The 20,901-nt window shown below is 42.9% G+C and overlaps 1 protein-coding gene across 1 annotated transcript in view; it reads right to left on the bottom strand.

Annotated features, from left to right (window-relative positions):
• The window catches only part of LOC130293198 (uncharacterized), a 42,420-nt gene extending 24,294 nt beyond the window's left edge, over positions 1-18,126 (bottom strand). The window contains exons 1-3 of the mRNA XM_056541700.1: positions 18,089-18,126; positions 15,279-15,368; positions 10,987-11,023 (exon numbers count right to left, since the gene is read on the bottom strand). Of these exons, the coding sequence (XP_056397675.1) occupies positions 10,987-11,001 (15 nt within the window). The 5' untranslated portion in view covers positions 11,002-11,023; positions 15,279-15,368; positions 18,089-18,126. The remainder of the gene's footprint in view (positions 1-10,986; positions 11,024-15,278; positions 15,369-18,088) is intronic.
• Positions 18,127-20,901: the final 2,775 nt, after the last annotated feature.

Here is a 20,901-nt window from a genome sequence, read left to right as displayed (position 1 = left end):
AAAACCAGCCACGCTGAAATGCCCGCAGCAGTTACCATAAATATTGTAAATGCGAGTGGAGCCCCAGGGAAAGGCTGAACACAAATACAAAAGGCATCTGCCTTGCGAAACGCGTTGTCTCTATGTTATTTTAAACAATAAACCCGCTTGCTTTTACCTTGGCTACTTGCTGTGAATCCGTACAGACAGCCACCCTGCAGCGCCAGATCACGATCCTCACCAGCGAGAGGTATACACCTCTCCAATTTTCAGACTGCCAGACCGCCATCTTTGATGAGCGGGACAAGGACGCTAGGCTGCCGCAGGGATTCCTACAGAGGATCTTTATCCTTATATGCGCATCGCAGTGTTGCGCCTGCAGCACAACACTGAAAGGTGAGTGTAATACCTCACCATTTGCCAGACACCACAAATCATTGTATATATTATATATACAGCATCTGAACTATTTGGGAACATCTACACTTAGAGAACGCCCTTTTTTTCTGTTCTCTTTTTTACATGTACTCCCCAATGAGCTAAATTGGCATCAGAGGATTCTCTTACATACCTCGAGCTGCTGGATCAATGTCCATTTATGCAGCCTGGCTCAGCCAGACTGTATGAGTGGAGTGCAGATCACACTGTATTATGCAATGTAATAGGCATAACATTAAACAGTGAATGCAATATAATGATTTCATATAAATGTCCCCACTGGGACTTAAAATATGCAAAAAACAAAACAAAACACTGCTTTGAATTTTTTTCCCATTTTCCCAAAGAATAAAATGAAATATAAAAAAATATAAAACACACCATTCTACAACAAATTACACCTCAAATCTATGTTTTCTGCAGGCTCTCTCACCTTCCTTGTTACGTCAGTGGAAGCTATGGCAGGCGGCGCTAAGCGGAGCACATTTTAATGGCACAGCGAACTACAGTGTAGCGTATGTACACAGTGGCTCCACCAGCAGAATAGTGAGTACAGTTCTGGTGTATAATACAGAAAATAACTCAGGATCAGTACAGGATAAGTAATGTAATGTATGTACACAGTGACCCCACCAGCAGAATAGTGAGTACAGCTCTAGAGTATAGTTGCACATTTAGTCGCAAGGGTTAAAAAAATGTACTGAAGTAAGAAATGTGATCAGCACCAGATTTATCACATGCCCTGTGCCATGCAATAAATTTGGTGCAGTTACACAGTTTCCACCACATGAATTAATGGGTTAACAAGCTCTGCACCTGATCCCATTTCTTACTTCAGTACGCCACTTTGTATGGTTCCCCCTCTGCGACTTTTCAGCCAGTGCAAAAAATGGGCGACTTTTGTACAATGCTGTTTTCTATCAGTTTTGTGAGCCATGTCAGGGCTGGTGTACATTTGCACCTCAGTTGTGAGAAAACATGCAACAAACTAAAAAAAAAAAGCACATGATATATTACTGACCACTGCATGACATCAACTAAAAACAGTGCCTGGTATGTCCTTTTTAAAAAACCTTCTAAAGCAAAAGTCACAATGAAGTCTCTAACCAGCATCTGAGACAAACCATGCAACAAATTTACACCACAAAACCAAGGTAAAACCAATGACTCCACCAGTCATTGGTTTCACCCCAGTGACTCCACCAGAATAGGGGATCAGAGATGAACAATGGGATCAGGGATGGACAGATGGATCAGGGATGGACCGAGGGGTCCCCTCTCTGGCTGCTTCTGTCATGCAGTGTGAGGGTTAAAATTGCTGGAATAAACAAACCTTCCTGATAATACAGGGGCAGCCAGAGAGAGGAACCACGTCCTTGGCCCTGATGATGATTGTACCTCACAGCCCTGGCCAGGATGACAGGAGACTCCCTCCATGTAAAAAAAGATAAGATAACTGACTAACATAACTTACAGCCTTCTTCCTCAGCGGCGGGCTGTCTCTCCCTCTCTGTCAGTTCCGTCCTCACTGAGGAAGGAGTAGATTAGGCCTCTCACCCCCCTCCCTATCTGTGCGGCATCCTAGGGCTGCAGCTCCACAGTATTTAAGAAAGGCAGGGGGCCAGTCTGGCAGGGCAGTAGCCAGCATACTTACATGCTCCATGTAGGCAGACTCGTGCTGGCTGTCCTCTCCTTTATCTAGCTGGCTCTCTCAAACTCCTCTCCCGCCCTGTCCTTCTCCTCAGCGCTGAGGATGTTCAAGACAACTTCTGCTGAACAGCTTCTTCCTCCTGCGCTGTGCTGGCTCTAGGCACCCTGTGCACCACGCACCCACGTGACAGCAGTGGGACCATTATGCTGACACTTGTGAGTATCCTGCCCCTTTCCGCTGTTGCTGCACAGCCATCGTGGAGCTTTTGGAAGGGCTGGCGTGCTCCAGCAGGCTGTCAGGCTGGCTGGAATGGCAAGTAATTTAGTTTGAATGGGGACCTAATTCAGTTTGGGGGGCACATGGGAGGAGCACATCATAATGTAAGGCAGGCCGTGCCCCCCTCTTGCACATCCTTAGAGACGCCACTGGTGACGAATACAAAAAACTGCATAATATTCTATCTCAATCCATCTTAAATTTCTAATTAACCCCTTAAGGACCAAGGACGTACCGGTACGTCCTTGGTCCTGCTCTCCTGATATAACGCGGGGTTACACAGTAACCCCGCGTCATATCACGGCGGGCCTTGCGTCATAGTGAAGCCGGGACCCGCCTCTAATAGCGCGCAGCGCCGATCGCAGAGCTGAGCCGCGCGGCTAAAAGTGAAAGTGAAAGTTGCCGGCTAGCTCAGTCGGGCTGTTAGGGATAGCCGCGGCTAATCGCAGCATCCCGAACAGCTGACAGGACAGCGGGAGGGCCCCTTCCTGCCTCCTCGCTGTCCGATCGCCGAATGACTGCTCAGTGCCTGAGATCCAGGCATGAGCAGTCATGCGGCAGAATTGTTGATCACTGGTTTCTTATGAGAAACCAGCAGGGCCGGATTAAGAGCATCATGGGCCTGGTGCTGAAGATTTTGATGGGCCTTTTTATCGGAATATATAAAATGAAAATGCAACACAAAGTAATTTTTCTTAACACAAATAAAGCGCATCTGTCACATGTTTTATGCACATTAAATTACCAGGATAGCTGAATATATGTTAGTGTCCAGAGGAAAAATTGATGAGTTAACCATAGCAACCAATCAGATCGCTTCTTTCATTTTCCAGAGGCTTTTTCAAAAATGAAAGAAGTGATCTGATTGGTTGCTATGGGCAACTCAGCAACTTTTATACTGGAAGAAAAGAGATTTTGTCTAAGGCAAAGGAAAGGGTTTTTTACACTAAGAACAATAAGGATGTGGAATCCTCTGCCTGCAGATATGATCTTATTAGAGTCTGTAAAGACGTTTAAACAGCAAATGGATGAATATTTGCAAAAACATAACATTAAGGGATATAGGCCCTGATTTTTTTAGCATGTTGTGATGCCCGCGCTGTAGCATATTGTGATGCCCGCGCTGTAGCATGTTGTGATGCCCGCGCTGTAGCATGTTGTGATGCCCACACTGTAGCATGTTGCAGAAAATTATTTCCAGTATAATAATCAAATATACCAACTGCCACAGAATGGGAAAGTGCTAAAAAACGTTTTTACCATTTAAAATTACAGCTCCCAGTATGACCTTAAGTATGTGGTAAGGCTATGCTAGGAGTTGTTGTTTCACCCCTCATTACTGCAGAACTTACTAGTGACTCCAGCTCTGATAGGACATAGTGAAGAGAATACACAATGATATCAGTGACTACAGGTGACGTCTTCTCTATAGTGAGGAGAATACACAATGATATCAGTGACTACAGGTGACATCTTCTCTATAGTGAAGAGAATACACAATGATATCAGTGACTACAGGTGACGTCTTCTCTATAGTGAGGAGAATACACAATGATATCAGTGACTACAGGTGACGTCTTCTCTATAGTGAGGAGAATGTACAATGATATCAGTGACTACAGGTGACGTCTTCTCTATAGTGAGGAGAATACACAATGATATCAGTGACTACAGGTGACGTCTTCTCTATAGTGAAGAGAATACACAATGATATCAGTGATTACAGGTGACGTCTCCTCTATAATGAGGAGAATACACAATGATATCAGTGACTACAGGTGACGTCTTCTCTATAGTGAAGAGAATACACAATAAAATCTGTTACTACAGGTGACGTCTTCTCTATAGTCTTTTCTTATCTAATTCAGATGGTACATACCGCCAGGACTTGTTTCAGCTAAATGTTCACTCAGCAGAACTTGATGCCCACACGTCTCCTCACTATGTCAGCGGATTCTGATCCTCTATATGAAAACAATAATTATTATAATACTGCCAAACACCATATCCTTTGAATATAATACTGGCACACACTGTACCCTCTGAATATGATACTACTACACACTGTACCCTCTGAATATAAAACCGCCACACACTGTAACCTCTGAATATATTACTACTACACACAGAACCCTCTGAATATATTACTACAACACACTGAACCCTTTGAATATAATACTACCACATACTGTGCTCTCTGAATATAACCTTGCCATGCACCCTCTAAATACAATACCGTAATTATGTGGCCCATAAAAACCATACTACCCCAAAATTCCTTATAATATACACTATGGCCAACATGTATAATTGTCTTTAGACTGTTTTTTTGTGTCTAAAAATGGTGCAAAAAAGGCGCAAGCAGGGTTTATTTGTTCCTTTTTTGCGCTTGAGTTGTAATCCACTGATTTTGGCCATACACATAATATGGACGGGTTTTATGAACTGCACCTTTTTGTGAAAAGGTACAAAAAATGCGCAAAACCACTGAAAAGTCTCTAAAATTACACCAGCCCAGACTTAGCTTTTTGGTGTATGTGAAGAGTGAAATTTTAGAAAATGTGACCTGCACAAAATTTATCAAATGGTCTGCTACCTTTTAATAAATTTGGTGCTCCATTAAAAATGCTTCTCTTACACCTACAATAATAAATGCCGGCCCATACCTCTGAAATGCAAAACACTCTGTGCCCCTCATATATGGTAATAATGCCCCATCCTGTGCCCCCACATATAATAATGATAACCCGTCCTGTTCCCCCCACATAATAATAATGCACTTTGTCCTGTGCCCCTCGCATATAATGCACCCTGTCATGTTCCCCTCACATATAATGCCCCCTGTCCTGCCTCCTCAGGGGGCATTACATGTGAGGGGCACAGGACATAGGACATTATATGTGGGGGGCACAGGACAGCACATGGGGCATTATGTATAAGGGGCACATGTCAGGGGGCATTATATGTGAGGGGCACAGGACATGGGGCATTATATATGAGGGGCACATTTCAGGGGGCATTATATGTGGGGGGGCACAGGACAGCCCCCCCCTGTCATGTGCCCATATAATGCACATATAATGCCCCCTGACATATGTCCCTGACTTATAGTGCCCCCTGTCCTGTGCCCCTAAAATATAATGCCCCCTGAGGGGGCAGGACAGGGGGCATTATATGTGAGGGGCACAGGACATGGGGCATTATGTATAAGGGGCACATGTCAGGGGGCATTATATGTGAGGGGCACAGGACATGGGGTATTATAAGTAAGCGGCAAATGTCAGGGGGGCATTATATGTGCATTATATTGGCACATGACAGGGGGGCCCCTGTCATGTGCCCCCACATATAATGCCCCCTGTCATTTGCCCCCCACATATAATGCCCCCCTGTCATTTGCCCCCCACATATAATGCCCCCTGACATGTGCCCCTCATATATAATGCCCCCTGGACATGGGGTATTATATATGAGGGGCATTATATATGAGGGGCACAGGACATGGGGCTTTATATATGAGGGGCACATGTCAGGGGGCATTATATGTGAGGAGCAAATGACAGGGGGGCATTATATGTGGGGGCACATGACAGGGGGGCATTATATGTGAGGGGCACAGGACAGGGGGTATTATAAGTAAGCTGCAAATGTCAGGGGGGCATTATATGGGCATTATATGGGCATTATATTGGCACATGACAGGGGGGACCCTGTCATGTGCCCCCACATATAATGCCCCCCTGTCATTTGCCCCCCATATATAATGCCCCCTGACATGTGTCCCTCACATATAATGCCCCCTGGACATGGGGTACTATATATGAGGGGCATTATATATGAGGGGCACAGGACATGGGGTATTATATATGAGGGGCATTATATATGAGGGGCACAGGACATGAGGTATTATATATGAGGGGCACATGACAGGGGGGCATTATATGGACACATGACAGGGGGGGGGGTCCTGTCATGTGCCCCCACATATAATGCCCCCTGACATGTGCCCCTCACATATAATGCCCCTGAGGGGGCAGGACAGCCAGGGGCATTATATATGAGGGGCACATGTCAGGGGGGCATTATATGTGAGGGGCACATTTCAGGGGGGCATTATATGTGAGGGGCACAGGACATTGGGTATTATATATGAGGGGCACATGACAGGGGGGCATTATTTGGGCACATGACAGGGGGGTTCTGTCATGTGCCCCCACATATAATGTCCCCCTCATATATAATAAACCATGTCTTGCAACCTATAATGCGGTTGCTGCCCCCCTGACATGTTAAATTGTGCCCCTCACAGTGCCTTACATTATAAATGGCCCCAAGGGCTGTCACCTTTCTCTCCGGGACCCGGTGACCCGGCGGCTGCTGCTCAGTCCTTGTGTCAGTGGGAGCCGCGGGGACATGACTTCCGGGCGCCGCCGTGAAGTGGATGACCTCACCGCAGCTCTCACTGACAGCTGCCGCAGCGCGTGTGACTGGCGGAGGTGACGACGGCCCAGGTGTTGTAAGATAGTGAGGAGCGGGGGGGGCGTTAGGTGTTAGGTGTCGGCGTTAGGTGTTGGCCGCAGAACGGGAGGCGGGTCACCGGTCCGGGCGGCCTATGCGGGCCGCCTGTGCAGGCCACTGGGCCTATTTTAATGTAAGGGCCTGGAGCGGCAGCTCCATCCGCCCCTACATTAATCCGGCCCTGGAAACCAGTGATCAATGATGAAGATCAGTGTGTGCAGTGTTATAGATCCCTATGGGACCTATAACACTGCAAAAAAAAAGTGAAAAAAAAAAAGTGAATAAAGATCATTTAACTCCTCCCCTATTAAAAGTTTGAATCACCCCCCTTTTCCAATAAAAAAAAAAAAACACAGTGTAAATAAAAATAAAAATAAACATATATGGTATCACCGCTTGCGGAAATGTCCGAATGATAAAAATATATCATTAATTAAACCGCTCGGTCAATGGCGTGCGCGCAAAAAAATTCCAAAGTCCAAAATAGTGCATTTTTGGTCACTTTTTATATCATTTAAAAATGAATAAAAAGCGATCAATAAGTCCTATCAATGCAAATATGGTACTGTTAAAAACGTCAGATCACGGTACAAAAAATGAGCCCTCATACCACCCCAAACACGGAAAAATAAAAAAGTTATAGGGGTCAGAAGATGACAATTTTAAGCGTATTAATTTTCCTTCATGTAGTTATGATTTTTTCCAGAAGTCCGACAAAATCAAACCTATATAAGTAGGGTATCATTTTAATCGTATGGACCTACAGAATAAATATCAGGTGTCGATTTTACCGAAAAATGTACTACGTAGAAACGGAAGCCCCCAAAAGTTACAAAACAGTGTTTGTTTTTTTTTCAATTTTGTCGCACAATGATTTTTTTTTCCCGTTTCACCGTAGATTTTTGGGCAAAATGACTGACGTCATTACAAAGTAGAATTGGTGGCGCAAAAAATAAGCCATCATATGGATTTTGAGGTGCAAAATTGAAAGAGTTATGATTTTTTAAAGGCAAGGAGCAAAAAACGAAAATGCAAAAACGGAAAAAACCACGGTCCTTAAGGGGTTAATATATACAGCAATAGCTATTGCTGTATGACATTAAATTGTGACAGTTTTTCTGTTCATTGAATAGATGTCTATTTTATATAGTTTTTAAAAAAGAACTCTAGTTCTTCTTTCATTTTTTATTTATTATGCCTGGGCTGCCGGAATAAAAATAATAAATTTTAAGGCTATGTTCACTTGCTGTTCGGAAACTGCAGTTCGGGGACTGCACATTAATGCTCCATCTCATAGATAGCTATATAATCCATGCAGAGTCCGCAGAACAGGTTTATTCTTTCTCTGGACAAGGAAAACTGAATTTCCGTGCCATAAGCTTCTGGCACATAAATTCCACTGTGTGTACAGTGCAGCAGAATCCCATTGAATACAATGACACTGCTCCGGAATCTCTGGCAAAATTCCAATGCAGGATTGCGCATGAAAATTCCAGACATGTAATCATGGCCTAACTTACCTTCCGCAGCTCCCTTGGTGCCCCCAATATCCTCGTCCTGTCCTCTGTCCTTGATCTTTTTACAGCTTTTGGTGCCGACACATCACACTGTGGCTAAGCTAATTGCTGGCCATAGTGGTGTCCCAGCCTTCTTTCTGATGCCCAGACCTGCTACATTACACTGCCGCTCAGCCTATCACTGGGCAAGGTGGAGCATTGCTGTGGATGGTGATTAGCTGGGCACAGTATGACTTGTCGGGCCCCAAAAGCCGGAAGAAGACTGTGGATGGGACAGGGATATCAGCGACACTGGGCGGAGCAGCAGAAGGTAAGTTAAGTTTTTTTTTTTCCAGCAGCCCAAAATAATGCATTAAAAAACATTTCACTAGAGTTGAAAAAAAGGTTGAAAAAAAGACATATGTCTGTCCAGTTCAGCCTGTTACCCTGCAGTGTTGATTTAAAGGGAATCTGTCATCGGCATCTCCCATAGTCACCTATTAGTATAAACTTGTAGTGCAATTGTTCTACCATTTCCAGTACCTCCATTCCACCAATATTCCAAGTCTTCTTAATATACAGGGTGGGCCATTTATATGGATACGCCTTAATAAAATGGGAATGGTTGGTGATATTAGTTTCCTGTTTGTGGCACTTTAGTATATGTGAGGGGGGAAACTTTTCAAGATGGGTGGTGACCATGGCAGCCATTTTGAAGTCGGCCATTTTGAATCCAACTTTTGTTTTTTCAATAGGAAGAGGGTTATGTGACACATCAAACGTATTGGGAATTTCACAAGAAAAACAATGATTTGCTTGGTTTTAACATAACTTTATTCTTTCATGAGTTATTTACAAGTTTCTGACCACTTAAAAAATGTGTTCAATGTGCTGCCCATTGTGTTGGATTGTCAATGCAACCCTCTTCTCCCACTCTTCACACACTGATAGCAACACCGCAGGAGAAATGCTAGAACAGGCTTCCAGTATCCGTAGTTTCAGGTGCTGCAGAATGGGCAAAACAAAAATTGGAACAGGAGCCTCAGTTTACGCAGATTTTGTTCAGTGATGAGGCAAACTTATATGAGAATGGTGAAGTTAACAAATAAAACCACCGCTATTGGTCTGACACTAACCCACATTGGTTAGATCCCTCCAAGACTGTTGAAACACAAAAATTGATGGTATGGTGTGGTATATGGGGTACAAAGATAGTGGGGCCATTATTCATCAATGGAAACCTCAAGGCCACTGGATATGCGAAATTGCTACATGATGATGTCTTTCCCTCTTTATGCACTAAAGCTGGCACGTTCCCTGAGTTTTTCCGGCAAGATGGTGCACCACCACATTATGGGTGTCAGGTCCGAGCATTCCTAGATGAACAGTTTCCTGGAAAGTGGATTGGTCGCAGTGGGCCAGTTGAATGGCCCCCAAGGTCTCCCGATCTGACCCCCTTAGACTTTTATCTTTGGGGTCATCTGAAGGCAATTGTCTATGCTGTGAAGATACGAGATGTGCAGCACCTGAAACTACGGATACTGGAAGCCTGTGCTAGCATTTCTCCTGCAGTGTTGCTATCAGTATGTGAAGAGTGGGAGAAGAGGGTTGCATTGACAATCCAACAGGATGGGCAGCACATTGAACACATTTTATAAGTGGTCAGAAACTTGTAAATAACTCATGAAAGAATAATGTTACGTTAAAACCAAGCACATCTTTGTTTTCTTGTGAAATTCCCAATAAGTTTGATGTGTCACATGACCCTCTTATTGTAAAAACTAAAAGTTGGATTCAAAACGGCCAACTTCAAAATGGCCGCCATGGTCACCACCCATCCTGAAAAGTTTCCCCCCTCAAATATACTAATGTCCCACAAACAGGAAGTTAATATCCCCAACCATTCCCATTTTATTAAGGTGTATCCATATAAATGGCCCACCCTGTATTATTAAAGGAGCTGCCTAAAACACCAGGTGCCCGATGATGCCTCCTGCAAATATATGTCCAAAACCAAAAGCTTCACCAACCCACCAGATGGCAGACAGTATGAGATCAGGCAATTTATGAATTGTAGTAGTAAAAATGTAATTTACGTGGCAATGTGTTCATGCCCGCTCATATATGTGGACAAAACAATACAAGAGCGAAAAACGTATAAGCAAACACATTAGTACTATCCGAACAGGAATAGATGTGCCCCTGGCAAAGCATGTGAGACTGAAACACCAGAATAAGATTGAGAGCCTGAAATTTTGGGGCCTCAGACAAATGACATATGGACCAAGAAAAGGGAACATGGACAAAATGTTGCTCAAAGAAGAAGCCAAATGGATTTACCGACTCAACAGTAGAAATCCACATGGACTAAATGAGGGCTTCTCTTTTTCGGCATTCTTGGAATAAATACTGTTATTGAAATTAAATTTTACTTACCCAAATAGAAAAGAACTGCAGGCCTTATTGATTTTAGGATTAATACTTTTTAAACAAATAAACAAGCAAGCCTACAACCCTGTGTCTAATGTCCACAATATCATCAATTATGGGCAGATACCGAACAAAATGAAAAAGTATTGACATCATATATATAAGAAAGAAGAAAACTAATATTCCTATAATACTTACCATACCTCTGGACATGTGGATACATCTCTTGGTGACACTGTTAGGAAAACAAAATAACAGCAAGTATTACCACCATAAAGACACTATACAAGTAGATTGGATACATCCTATATTGAGTGTTAATTACAGAGCATCAAGTGCATACTTTACAATTATGACATGTAGTCCACCATAACATCAATACACAGTCTAAGACTGATTATGAGAAAAAGATATAGACTGGACTTATAGGGATCAAAAGAGTTAATCACATTAAAAAAAGTTCATTCTTATAATAGGTGCATTAATATTACCCTAAAAATTATTTCCAAGTGAGGCAATAATAGGCAACTTTATACCGGTTATTATGGCATATGGTCCACTAAGACTACATAATAGACAAGGATACTCTTCATATAACATTATCATTCAGCCTAAGACCAATATTATAATGTAAAACACAGACTTGAGTAATAAGGATCTAAAGAGTTAATATAAGAATGAGTGTAACAAGGGGTTTTTAACACTAACTAAAATTTCCCCTAGTAAGGTAATAACTAAATACCGGTTACTGGTAAGTATTGCCTTTCCCTTCCTCCCTTATAGTCCAACAATACTTACATTAGAACTCCAGATGATTCCCTTAATGTCAGGAATAAGTGCAATAGTATAACATCAAACTTTTTCTAAGTCTAAAGACATGCACATGAAACAACGGGTTACAGAATGTAATCTAAGTGCACAGACATGCGGAGGATATGCGGACACCACGGAATCTATCTCACCAAAGTCTGCTGACATGCGCGAGATACTACGAGATTACAGTAAGTGGGTCCTGATTGGTCAGTTTGCAATCAGGACATGACGCAGAACCGAGGCTTTATAAGAGCCAGCAGACACAAATGCCTGCAGTAGCCTCTGTGTCCTTGACAAAGTCGGTTCCATCGGCGAAACATCGGACAGGCTAATCATGCTATTTTAATTAGCAGTGTGCCGAACCATAAACATACTAAAGCATATGGTTATCAGTGGATGCATCTCCTCCGTGACCGCTGTTAATAAATGGATATGCTCACAGCGTGTCACATATAAATAAAGGGAGTTAAATGCAGTCCCATATATAGCTACTAGTGCAGTTGCACAATATGGGCAGCACACTGTGCTTTTAAATAAGTTTGCTATTATTTGGGTTACACACTCCACGGAGTATAATAAAGTTGATTCACTATTTTAGGGTTGGGGGTTTCCTAGATAGGGCATATTATATGAGGGCTTTCTTTCCCTCAGTTTGTTTTCCCGATGACGTTTGGCTTGAATTGTCATAGTAAACGTACTTGATTGATATTACTGTTCAGTGATATGCATCAGAACAGTTGCATGGAGGAGGTATGGAGGCCTCCAGCCACCATTTCAACTGATCGGACTCCCACAATTGTGCTTTAGGTCTGACAAAGTCCCCCTAATGCTTTAGATGCCGTGATCACTATTGATCACGGCCTTTGAAGGGTTAATGGAGGATATTAGCATGATTACTGATTGGACAGGCTACAATTTACACAGGCTCACCAAAATTGAATCATCAAAGACTGGAAGAACATTGCCTGTTCTGATGAGTCTTGACTCCAACTGCGACATTCAGATGACATCGTATAAACAACATAGCCTACTTGAGTATTGTTGCTGACAATGTCCATCCCTTTATGACCCTAATGTACCCATCCTATGATGGCTACTTCCAGCAGGATACTGCACCATGTCACAAAGCTCACGTAATCTCAAACAGTTTTTTTTTAACATGGCAATGAGTTCTACTGTACTCCAGAAAAGGTACAAAACAGGTTAAAATAAGTGTTAGGCGAGTTTTCCGAAAGTTCAGCTCTGGGGTTTCCAGAAAGTGTGTGGTTCGCAGTAGAACCATCTTCTGGTAATAGGTAATATCTTGCTGGGTTGAACGCTAAGCACCGGCCCAGCAAGCAAGGAGTTAATAAGTGATACTAACAGCTTTAGTTAAATCCTTGGGGCGGGAGAATGTGTACATTATATAGTTGTATAATGTTTACAGTGAAGAGAGTCCTACTTACCATCTTGTTGCTAGTCTTGGCATCTAGTTGTGTAGACCTGTCTCTAGCGGTGATGTCATGAGGGGCCAGATCTACACAAGATGAGGCCGGGGCCAGTGACGAGACGAGGTGGTAAGTATCACTCTCTTCACTGTATGCATTATACAGCCATATAGATGGCTGTATTATATATACCCCCTAAGGAGTTAACTTACGCTGCTCAGCAGTGCTAATTAACTCCTTCCTTGCTGGCCCAAGCTGTACTTGCAGCTGTCAGCTGCGAGCACACATCAGCCCCGACATTGCCAGGTTCACGTGAGCCAAATCTGCCAATGTTTGAAAGTTCGGCAAGCCGTAAAACCCCTGAAGTTCGGATCAAATGCCGGTTCGAAAGGCTCGCTCAACTCAAGTTAAAATGTTTTACATTGTGGCCACTATTACCTAGATGTCCCCCTGCCTGCACAATACTTATTCTGTCAGGTCTGTTGATCAATGTTAAGTCCAAAAGAACTCCTACCTGATAGTATACCACCCACACGAAAAGTAAAAAGATATATATTTTTTCTTTAAAAAAAAAAAAATGGATGCAAACTTTAAAAAATGTAATAGGTAGAATACTTTTTTTTTTGAATGGTTTGTCTAAAAATGTGTCTATTTTTGTTCACATACTTTTGACTGATCCTGCAAATAGTACAACTGACACCTTATTGGATGTCTAAAAACATGAAATAAAAAAAATACTGAAGACAAAGCATTTTAGGACTTCATGTGCAATTAAAATGTTCACCCAGTGTCATATTAACACTGAGCAAGTGAGCATATTTTTCTAAATCTGTATCTGCAAGCTTTAAACCAGCTCACACCTGGGCATGAGTTTTATAGCAGGTAAATGCCAACTGTGCAAGAGACAAAATAATTTGAACTTGTACTGAAGCCTAATCCATCTACTTCACAAAACACAGCTGAGACCCTTTGCTAATTGAGTTGGGATTTATAGAACTGGGTTACAAGTTGTGTTATGTTTACTTTCCCGTTGTATACTGCAGAAACTCGATTTTTTTGAAGATGTTCTTCATGTGAAGAGGAGGCTTTTTATATTGTATAGGGAAAACACTCGACTAATACACAAATTCTTTCCTAAACAGATAAAAGGAAATGGCTTGAAAGGGCTTTTAGTGAGTTCTATTACAGACAGAAATAAAGTTTGAATTCATTATATGGCTTTTTATGTCTGCTTGTCACTATTGCAGACTTTTTATGCATGTGGGTAGAGAACATTTGTATCTAAAAGTCTGACGCTCTCAGATTGAATGTTAGTTTAAAGTATAATTCCATTAATATTTCATTTAATGCTTAATCCTTTATTTTAGATTTATGGTATAGATTCATCAAGAGAGCTAAGATACTAATCATAAACTTCCATTACTGTGCTACATAGATATTCATAAATTCACAAAGTTGTCTCATACACAGAATCTGTACCAAGGCCCGCAGGAAAGTTGGCCCCCCTTCTTATCAGTTTCCAAATTCTGTTTTGCCTTGATGAACCTCCACAGTATGCTAATCTATTAGACTAATCCTACAATTTATCTGGTAAATTTTTAGCAGCATTATAGTTTATTAATATAAAAACGCCAAAGAAGTAAAAGATTATATATTAGGGAAAAAGAATACCCACTGCTGGGTATGGCCACACAAGAACTGCTCCTGTAACAGCACCGAGACAATTGCATTTTTCTCCTACCGGCAACTAATTCTCAGACCTATAGTAGACTAGCAATGACCATAGCTACTTCAGGCACAAAGGGGTTCATAATATCTGGTGGTCACAAGCCGCACCAACATTTTTTTTCCTGTGGAGAAGCCACAGCGGAGGCCTGCTAAAGATGGTGCCTATGTGCTCCCAGCTTTTATCCCAGTCTCCTCTGGTGAGATCACAGACATTCAACTAGCCTGTGCATATACCTCGGGACCCTAAACGCCACACACCAAATCAAAGGCTCGCTCTTCACTATCCATTATCATAATTGAAGCACTCTTGATTTGCCCAGAGGATCTTTACCCAATATTTTGCATGCCAAGCTGCCAGCACCTAGCAAAAAGCTCACTACCAACCTGCTAGACTTTCCTCTAGGCTTTGTTATGCCATCTGAAGGACATGTACCATCCTCATCACTAGTGAGTCCCCAGAAGCAGCCCCCAAGGCTGCAATCATCTCAATCAGCTGATGTCCTTTTTACTGAACCGACTGACCTGGATTCTCATGTGAGTGGTGCTGATTCCTTTCATAGTATCATTCTGCCTGCCTGGCCAGCTGTCACTTGTGGCACAGTGGGTCCATACCTGTGGGATGTAACAGCGACCTTGTTATCTTATACAGTTATTTGCAGACTATGATTTATTTGATACTTGTCATCTTCAACATGCTTCAGAACACGACTACAAAGACTTGGCAATAGAGTCCACAACATAATGGCTCTGATTTACTAAGAGTGGAGTGTAGTTTTGTTTGTGGTTTTAATCCCCTACAATTTTTTCCCATGGTATTTACTAAGGTTTCCTACATTTCGCACTTTCCCTACATTTTGCTTTTTCTAAACATGCTCTAATCTGTGAGGTTTTTCTCCACCACATTTTCTGTGGAAACCTCAGTAAATATGTTGGGTTTTTCTGAAAATGTTGTGTACTTTTCGGTAGTCACACACCCTTTTCCCAATGGCCTTGCCCCTTTTTTGGGTATTTCTCAGTAAAATCCCCATAGTAAACTTATCCTGCTCTGGACAGTTCCTGACATGGACAGATGTGTCAGCAGAGATCACTGTGGTAAGATAGAAAATAAATTAAAAAAGAAAAGAACTTCCTATGGAGCATACAGCAGCTGATAAGTACTGAAAGAGTTAAGATTTTCACAAATCTGTTTAACTTTCTGGCACCAGTTGATTAAAATTTTTTTTTTCCAGTGTAGTACCCCTTTAGTACTGTGCTAAACTAACCCTTATTCCTTAGATTTAAAGATTTTATATGGAAGGGATTGTTTCACAGGACTGGCACTATGCCAAGTGTTCAAATATATGAATGGACAGGATAGAGCAGCAATCTTTCTATTAAACATTTTTTATACCAGGCCAGTAACCATGACAAGAGAGCATCCTCTATGTTTAGAGGAAAGAAGGCTTCATTGTCATTATAGATCAGGATTATTTTCTGTTAGAGCAGTGAGACTATGGAACTTTCTGCCACATGTTATGTCTGACTCAATAAACAAGTATAAAAGGGGCAGAAATGTTTTTTCTGGAAATAAATTACAAGTTATGAATACTAGATTTACATGGATAGAACATCGATCCAGAGACTCATTTTTAATCAAATTTTTCCTAAACACCATAGGGTTTTAGGTTGAACTTGTGGACTTGCCTATTTTCCAGACTCATAAACAATGTAACTATGTACTGTTCTCCTAGATTCCATACATTTTCTAGACTGCATAGACACTGACCAGTAGAGGAGTACTAGACAGTTCCTCCAAAATGGGTCCATCGGAGAACTGACCTGGAGAACTGACCTGGACAGAAATTACAAGTTATGAATACTAGATTTACATGGATAGAACATCGATCCAGAGACTCATTTTTAATCAAATTTTTCCTAAACACCATAGGGTTTTAGGTTGAACTTGTGGACTCTTGCCTATTTTCCAGACTCATAAACAATGTAACTATGTACTGTTCTCCTAGATTCCATACATTTTCTAGACTGCATAGACACTGACCAGTAGAGGAGTACTAGACAGTTCCTCCAAAATGGGTCCATCGGAGAACAGTCCATCGGAGAACTGACCTGGACAGATCATGCCCTTTCTCACATTAACTGATGTTACACTTAATCACCATGGGACACATTTATCAAGCTTTTTGCACTGCTTTTGGTGTAAATTTATTGCAGATTTGTCGCATTTGTGCAAAAAAAGTGTGCAACTTTTTGCTAAAGTGATTTTGACCAGTTTTGTTTTTTTACTTTGCAGTGGTAAGAGATTTATGAACTGCAACTTTACTCAAAAAGTTGCAGATTTGTCATAATGCCCTCAGTCACATTACAGACATTCACCAGCTCAGACCTGGCTCCCAAAACTAGCTGTATTTTCAAAAAGCTGCATAGGGCGGAAATAGCAGAGAAGGAATCTTACAAAGTGGTGTTTTGAAGTGAAAAAAAAAAAAAAGGTTTACAAGCCCATATTTATCACATGCCCTGCAACATTTAATACATTTGGTGCATGTACACTCTACACCATCAAAAGCTACCGTATTTATCAGCGTATAACACGCACTGGCGTATAACACGCACCCCCATTTTAACAGGGAAATTTAAGTAGAAAAGATAAAATGTGAAATAAATGACTTGGACTAAATGCCACATCATCCCCCCAACTTCCTTTTCTTCTGCACCTCAGTTTGGTCCCTTCCCCTCCAGTGCCCCATCATTCCTTCCCTTTTATCAGTCCCTGTGCCACATTTACCCCTCTCATCGCCCCCCCCCATGTCTCATCATTTCCCCCTGTCATAGACCACCACTAGCCATACAGACGTTAAGCCTTTAGTGCCTCCCCCACCATCATTCCCCACTGTCTCATCATCCCCCCACCCAGTCTAATCATGTCCCCCATCATTCCCCCCTCATTATCCCCCCACCCTGTCTCATCATCCCCCCCATCATTACCCCCACCCTGTCTCATCATCCCCCCTCATCTCCCCCTCATCATTTCCCCGTCTCATCCCCCCATCATTCTCCCCCCTCATCATTTCCCCGTCTCATCCCCCCCTCATCATTATCCCCTGTCTCATCATCCCCCCATCATCCCCCCCCTCATCATTTCCCCGTCTCATCATCCCCCCATCATGTTCCTCCTATGGCATCCAGTGGTCTTCAACCTGCGGACCTCCAGATGTTGCAAAACTACAACTCCCAGCATGCCTGACCAGCCAACTGCTCTCCGGGCATGCTGGGAGTTGTAGTTTTGCAACATCTGGAGGTCCACAGGTTGAAGACCACTCTTCCCCTTTCCTTACTTGTCTGCACTTTGGCTGTCTTGCGGGGTCAGTGAAGCAGATGAGTTACGTCCTCTCCCGGCTTCTCTGTGCGGCATGTCACTTTTCGGCGGAGACTACAGGAAATGAAAAGTGACGTGAGTGATGCCGGGAGAGGAAGTAACTCATCTGCTTCACTGCCTGCAAGACCCCCGCCTGACCTGACCTGCCAAAGTAAAGACAGGTAAGGAAAATAAAACTATAAAAAGCAGGAAAGAGGGAATGATGAGGGAGGGGGAGGGAGGGGGAATGAAGTAAAAGTGAAACTCACTTGTTTTCTCCCGCACTATACACAGGTACTGGTGGATAGTGCGGGAGACGCTGATTAAAAGGTAGCTCAGATCCGGGCAAGGTAGGGCTCATTTTAATCAGCGTCTCCCGCACTATCCACCACACCAGTACCTGTGGATAGTGCGGGAGAAAACAAGTGACAGTGCGAGGAGGAGACGCCGCTGATTTAAAGTGACCATGGCCGTGCTGTTAATACTTAACAAGCAGACGCTGCTGCGGCCACTTTAAATCAGTGACCAGAAGATTTATCGGCGTATAACATGCAGGCAGGCTTTTTGCCTTAAATGTAAGTTTTAAAAGTGTGTGTTATATGCCGATAAATACGGTAAGTATAACATCAGTGCACCTACACTGACTTTGATAGATGTCGCCCAGTGACTTTGTCTAGAGAGCTAACACTCATCTTACTGCACACAAGGAGCACTCCTAATCAAAAGAGCATGCATTAAGGGAATACTTCACATTTAATGCAATACCCAAGGTGAACCCCAACACTCTCTGGCAGGCCCACAAGGCTGTTATACAATGAACCTTTATTCAACTAGGTGCTACTCTTAAAAAGTACTCTAGAAATCACTGAACCTATTACAAAGATTGCCACCTTAGAAGCTCTTGTCTAAGTTACCCTGTGTACAGCTACAGAAGATCTACTTAGACTTAAAAGGCTAAATTTGAGAGAATTGCTCTGCAATAACTATGAGCAAGATCTTCTAATTCATCTCCCAGCCACTTCTTTCTCTACCTTGTGTCTTCTGTCTCCTTTCTTGGTATCTCTCTTGCCTTTTTCTCTCCGCAAACTTTTAACTTTAACTGCAATCTGACTTGCTGAAATCCAAGCATACTCCTAGTGTATACTTACCTGATCTGGCAGTTTAACAATGTTCAATATGCTTCTCCTCCCCAAACTTTTATATTTATTTTGGACAATTCCTATGGACATCCTTTATTTTAGACAATTCGTATTGTGGTGTCCCGGTACCGCATCTTATCCGGTACCTTTGTATATAGGTCCCCATAGCCAGAGCCAGAGTCCCTAGGACGTCGGGGTTCTTCTTAACTAGCCCGCCCCTAGTCACCTCTCATCTAGGTATTAGTCATCTAATAATTCCTTAGGATTTGTATATATATATATATATATATATATATATATATATATATATATATGATTGTACAAGTATATATAAATGGTTAATTACCTATGCATAGCTTAGCAGGACCTGCGTGTCACATGATCGGGTGGACTCTATGGTTTTAGGCTTAAGGACCTTTGGAGGTCGCTGTGATGTTTATCTCCCATCACTCCTTGTAACGGTGAGTGACAGTTAATTGGACCAGTAAAACCAGCCCTGCCCCTGCCCATATAAGGGAGCGGCGGCCATTGCTCACTCTCTTTCCTCGTGGGCTGTTGATGGAGAAGGATCTGCGCTGCTGTCATCAGTGAGTTTAGGCCTGAGCCTTGCGGCAACGGCTGATATCTGCTAAATTGTGAGTGTGTCAATCCCTAAACACTCTGCAAGATCACCAGACCTTATCTATCCCCTAAATCCGGACGGATCTTCGCAATTTTCCCTAATTCAGAGACTTTTATGAGAAGTCAAGGTCCACAACAACTGTCAGTCATTGCACTAGATAGAGACTGTATTCCTGAGACTGCTACTGTTCATTGGATGTACCGCAAGCATTTAAGTAAAGTTATCCAAGTTCAAGTTCAAGTACCTTATGGACCTTCAGTCATTTTATGCATGCACCTCTCGTTACTGGGAAGGGCGGCGATAGACCGGCAAATTACCTCAGCATACTAGCCCTCAGCCTGGCGTCACAAACTATAGGGTTAATATTAAACCCTCATATACCGAAACAACACCCCAACTACCATACACCCCCCCAAGGGCTACCACAAAGCCTTTTTGGCGTTGCACGAGCAGGATTCGGGTGTGTGCCTACTACAGTTGCCACTGGTGAAAGTGTACTCCTCCCAAGAAAACAAACTTTATTCATGTGCTTTAAACCGTGTTGCTGTGTATGGGAGTGGTGTCCGTGGTGCACCATGCAAGGGGGCCACGAGAAAAGTAAGGGGGAGGCGAAGATTTATCTACAACTGAAATGTGTAAACTGCGCAATGAGTTCATGCTGCAATCCTTTGGTCCGGTTGGCACAGGCAGAGCCGAACTGCTGCCGGAAAAGCGCGCGAAGAAAGCCCGCGCTGTGCCATGCCCCACCCCTGGGCGTGGCCACCAAGTTGCTGTGTCGCAGCCGAAAGGGAACGCAGAGATACAGGAGTTGTCTCTGGAGGGACCGGAAGTCAGGGCTGCACTGATAACGTCCTTCCTGCCCAGCGCCATTTTGGAGAAGCCCACTATAAAAGAAGCCACGCAAAGCGACCTCTTCAGTCTGCACAGAGAGCCGGAGAGTACAGACATGGCGGAGAGCAGCATTCCACGTGGAGAAGTTGGCAAAATAGCACCGGAAAACCGGAAAATTGTGGCAGTCGCAGCCCGACTTTT

This window comes from Hyla sarda, chromosome 10 (assembly GCF_029499605.1).
Source record: "Hyla sarda isolate aHylSar1 chromosome 10, aHylSar1.hap1, whole genome shotgun sequence".
Taxonomy (NCBI): domain Eukaryota; kingdom Metazoa; phylum Chordata; class Amphibia; order Anura; family Hylidae; genus Hyla; species Hyla sarda.
Note: the sequence above shows the minus strand (reverse complement) of the source record. Positions and strands in the feature narration are given on the sequence as shown.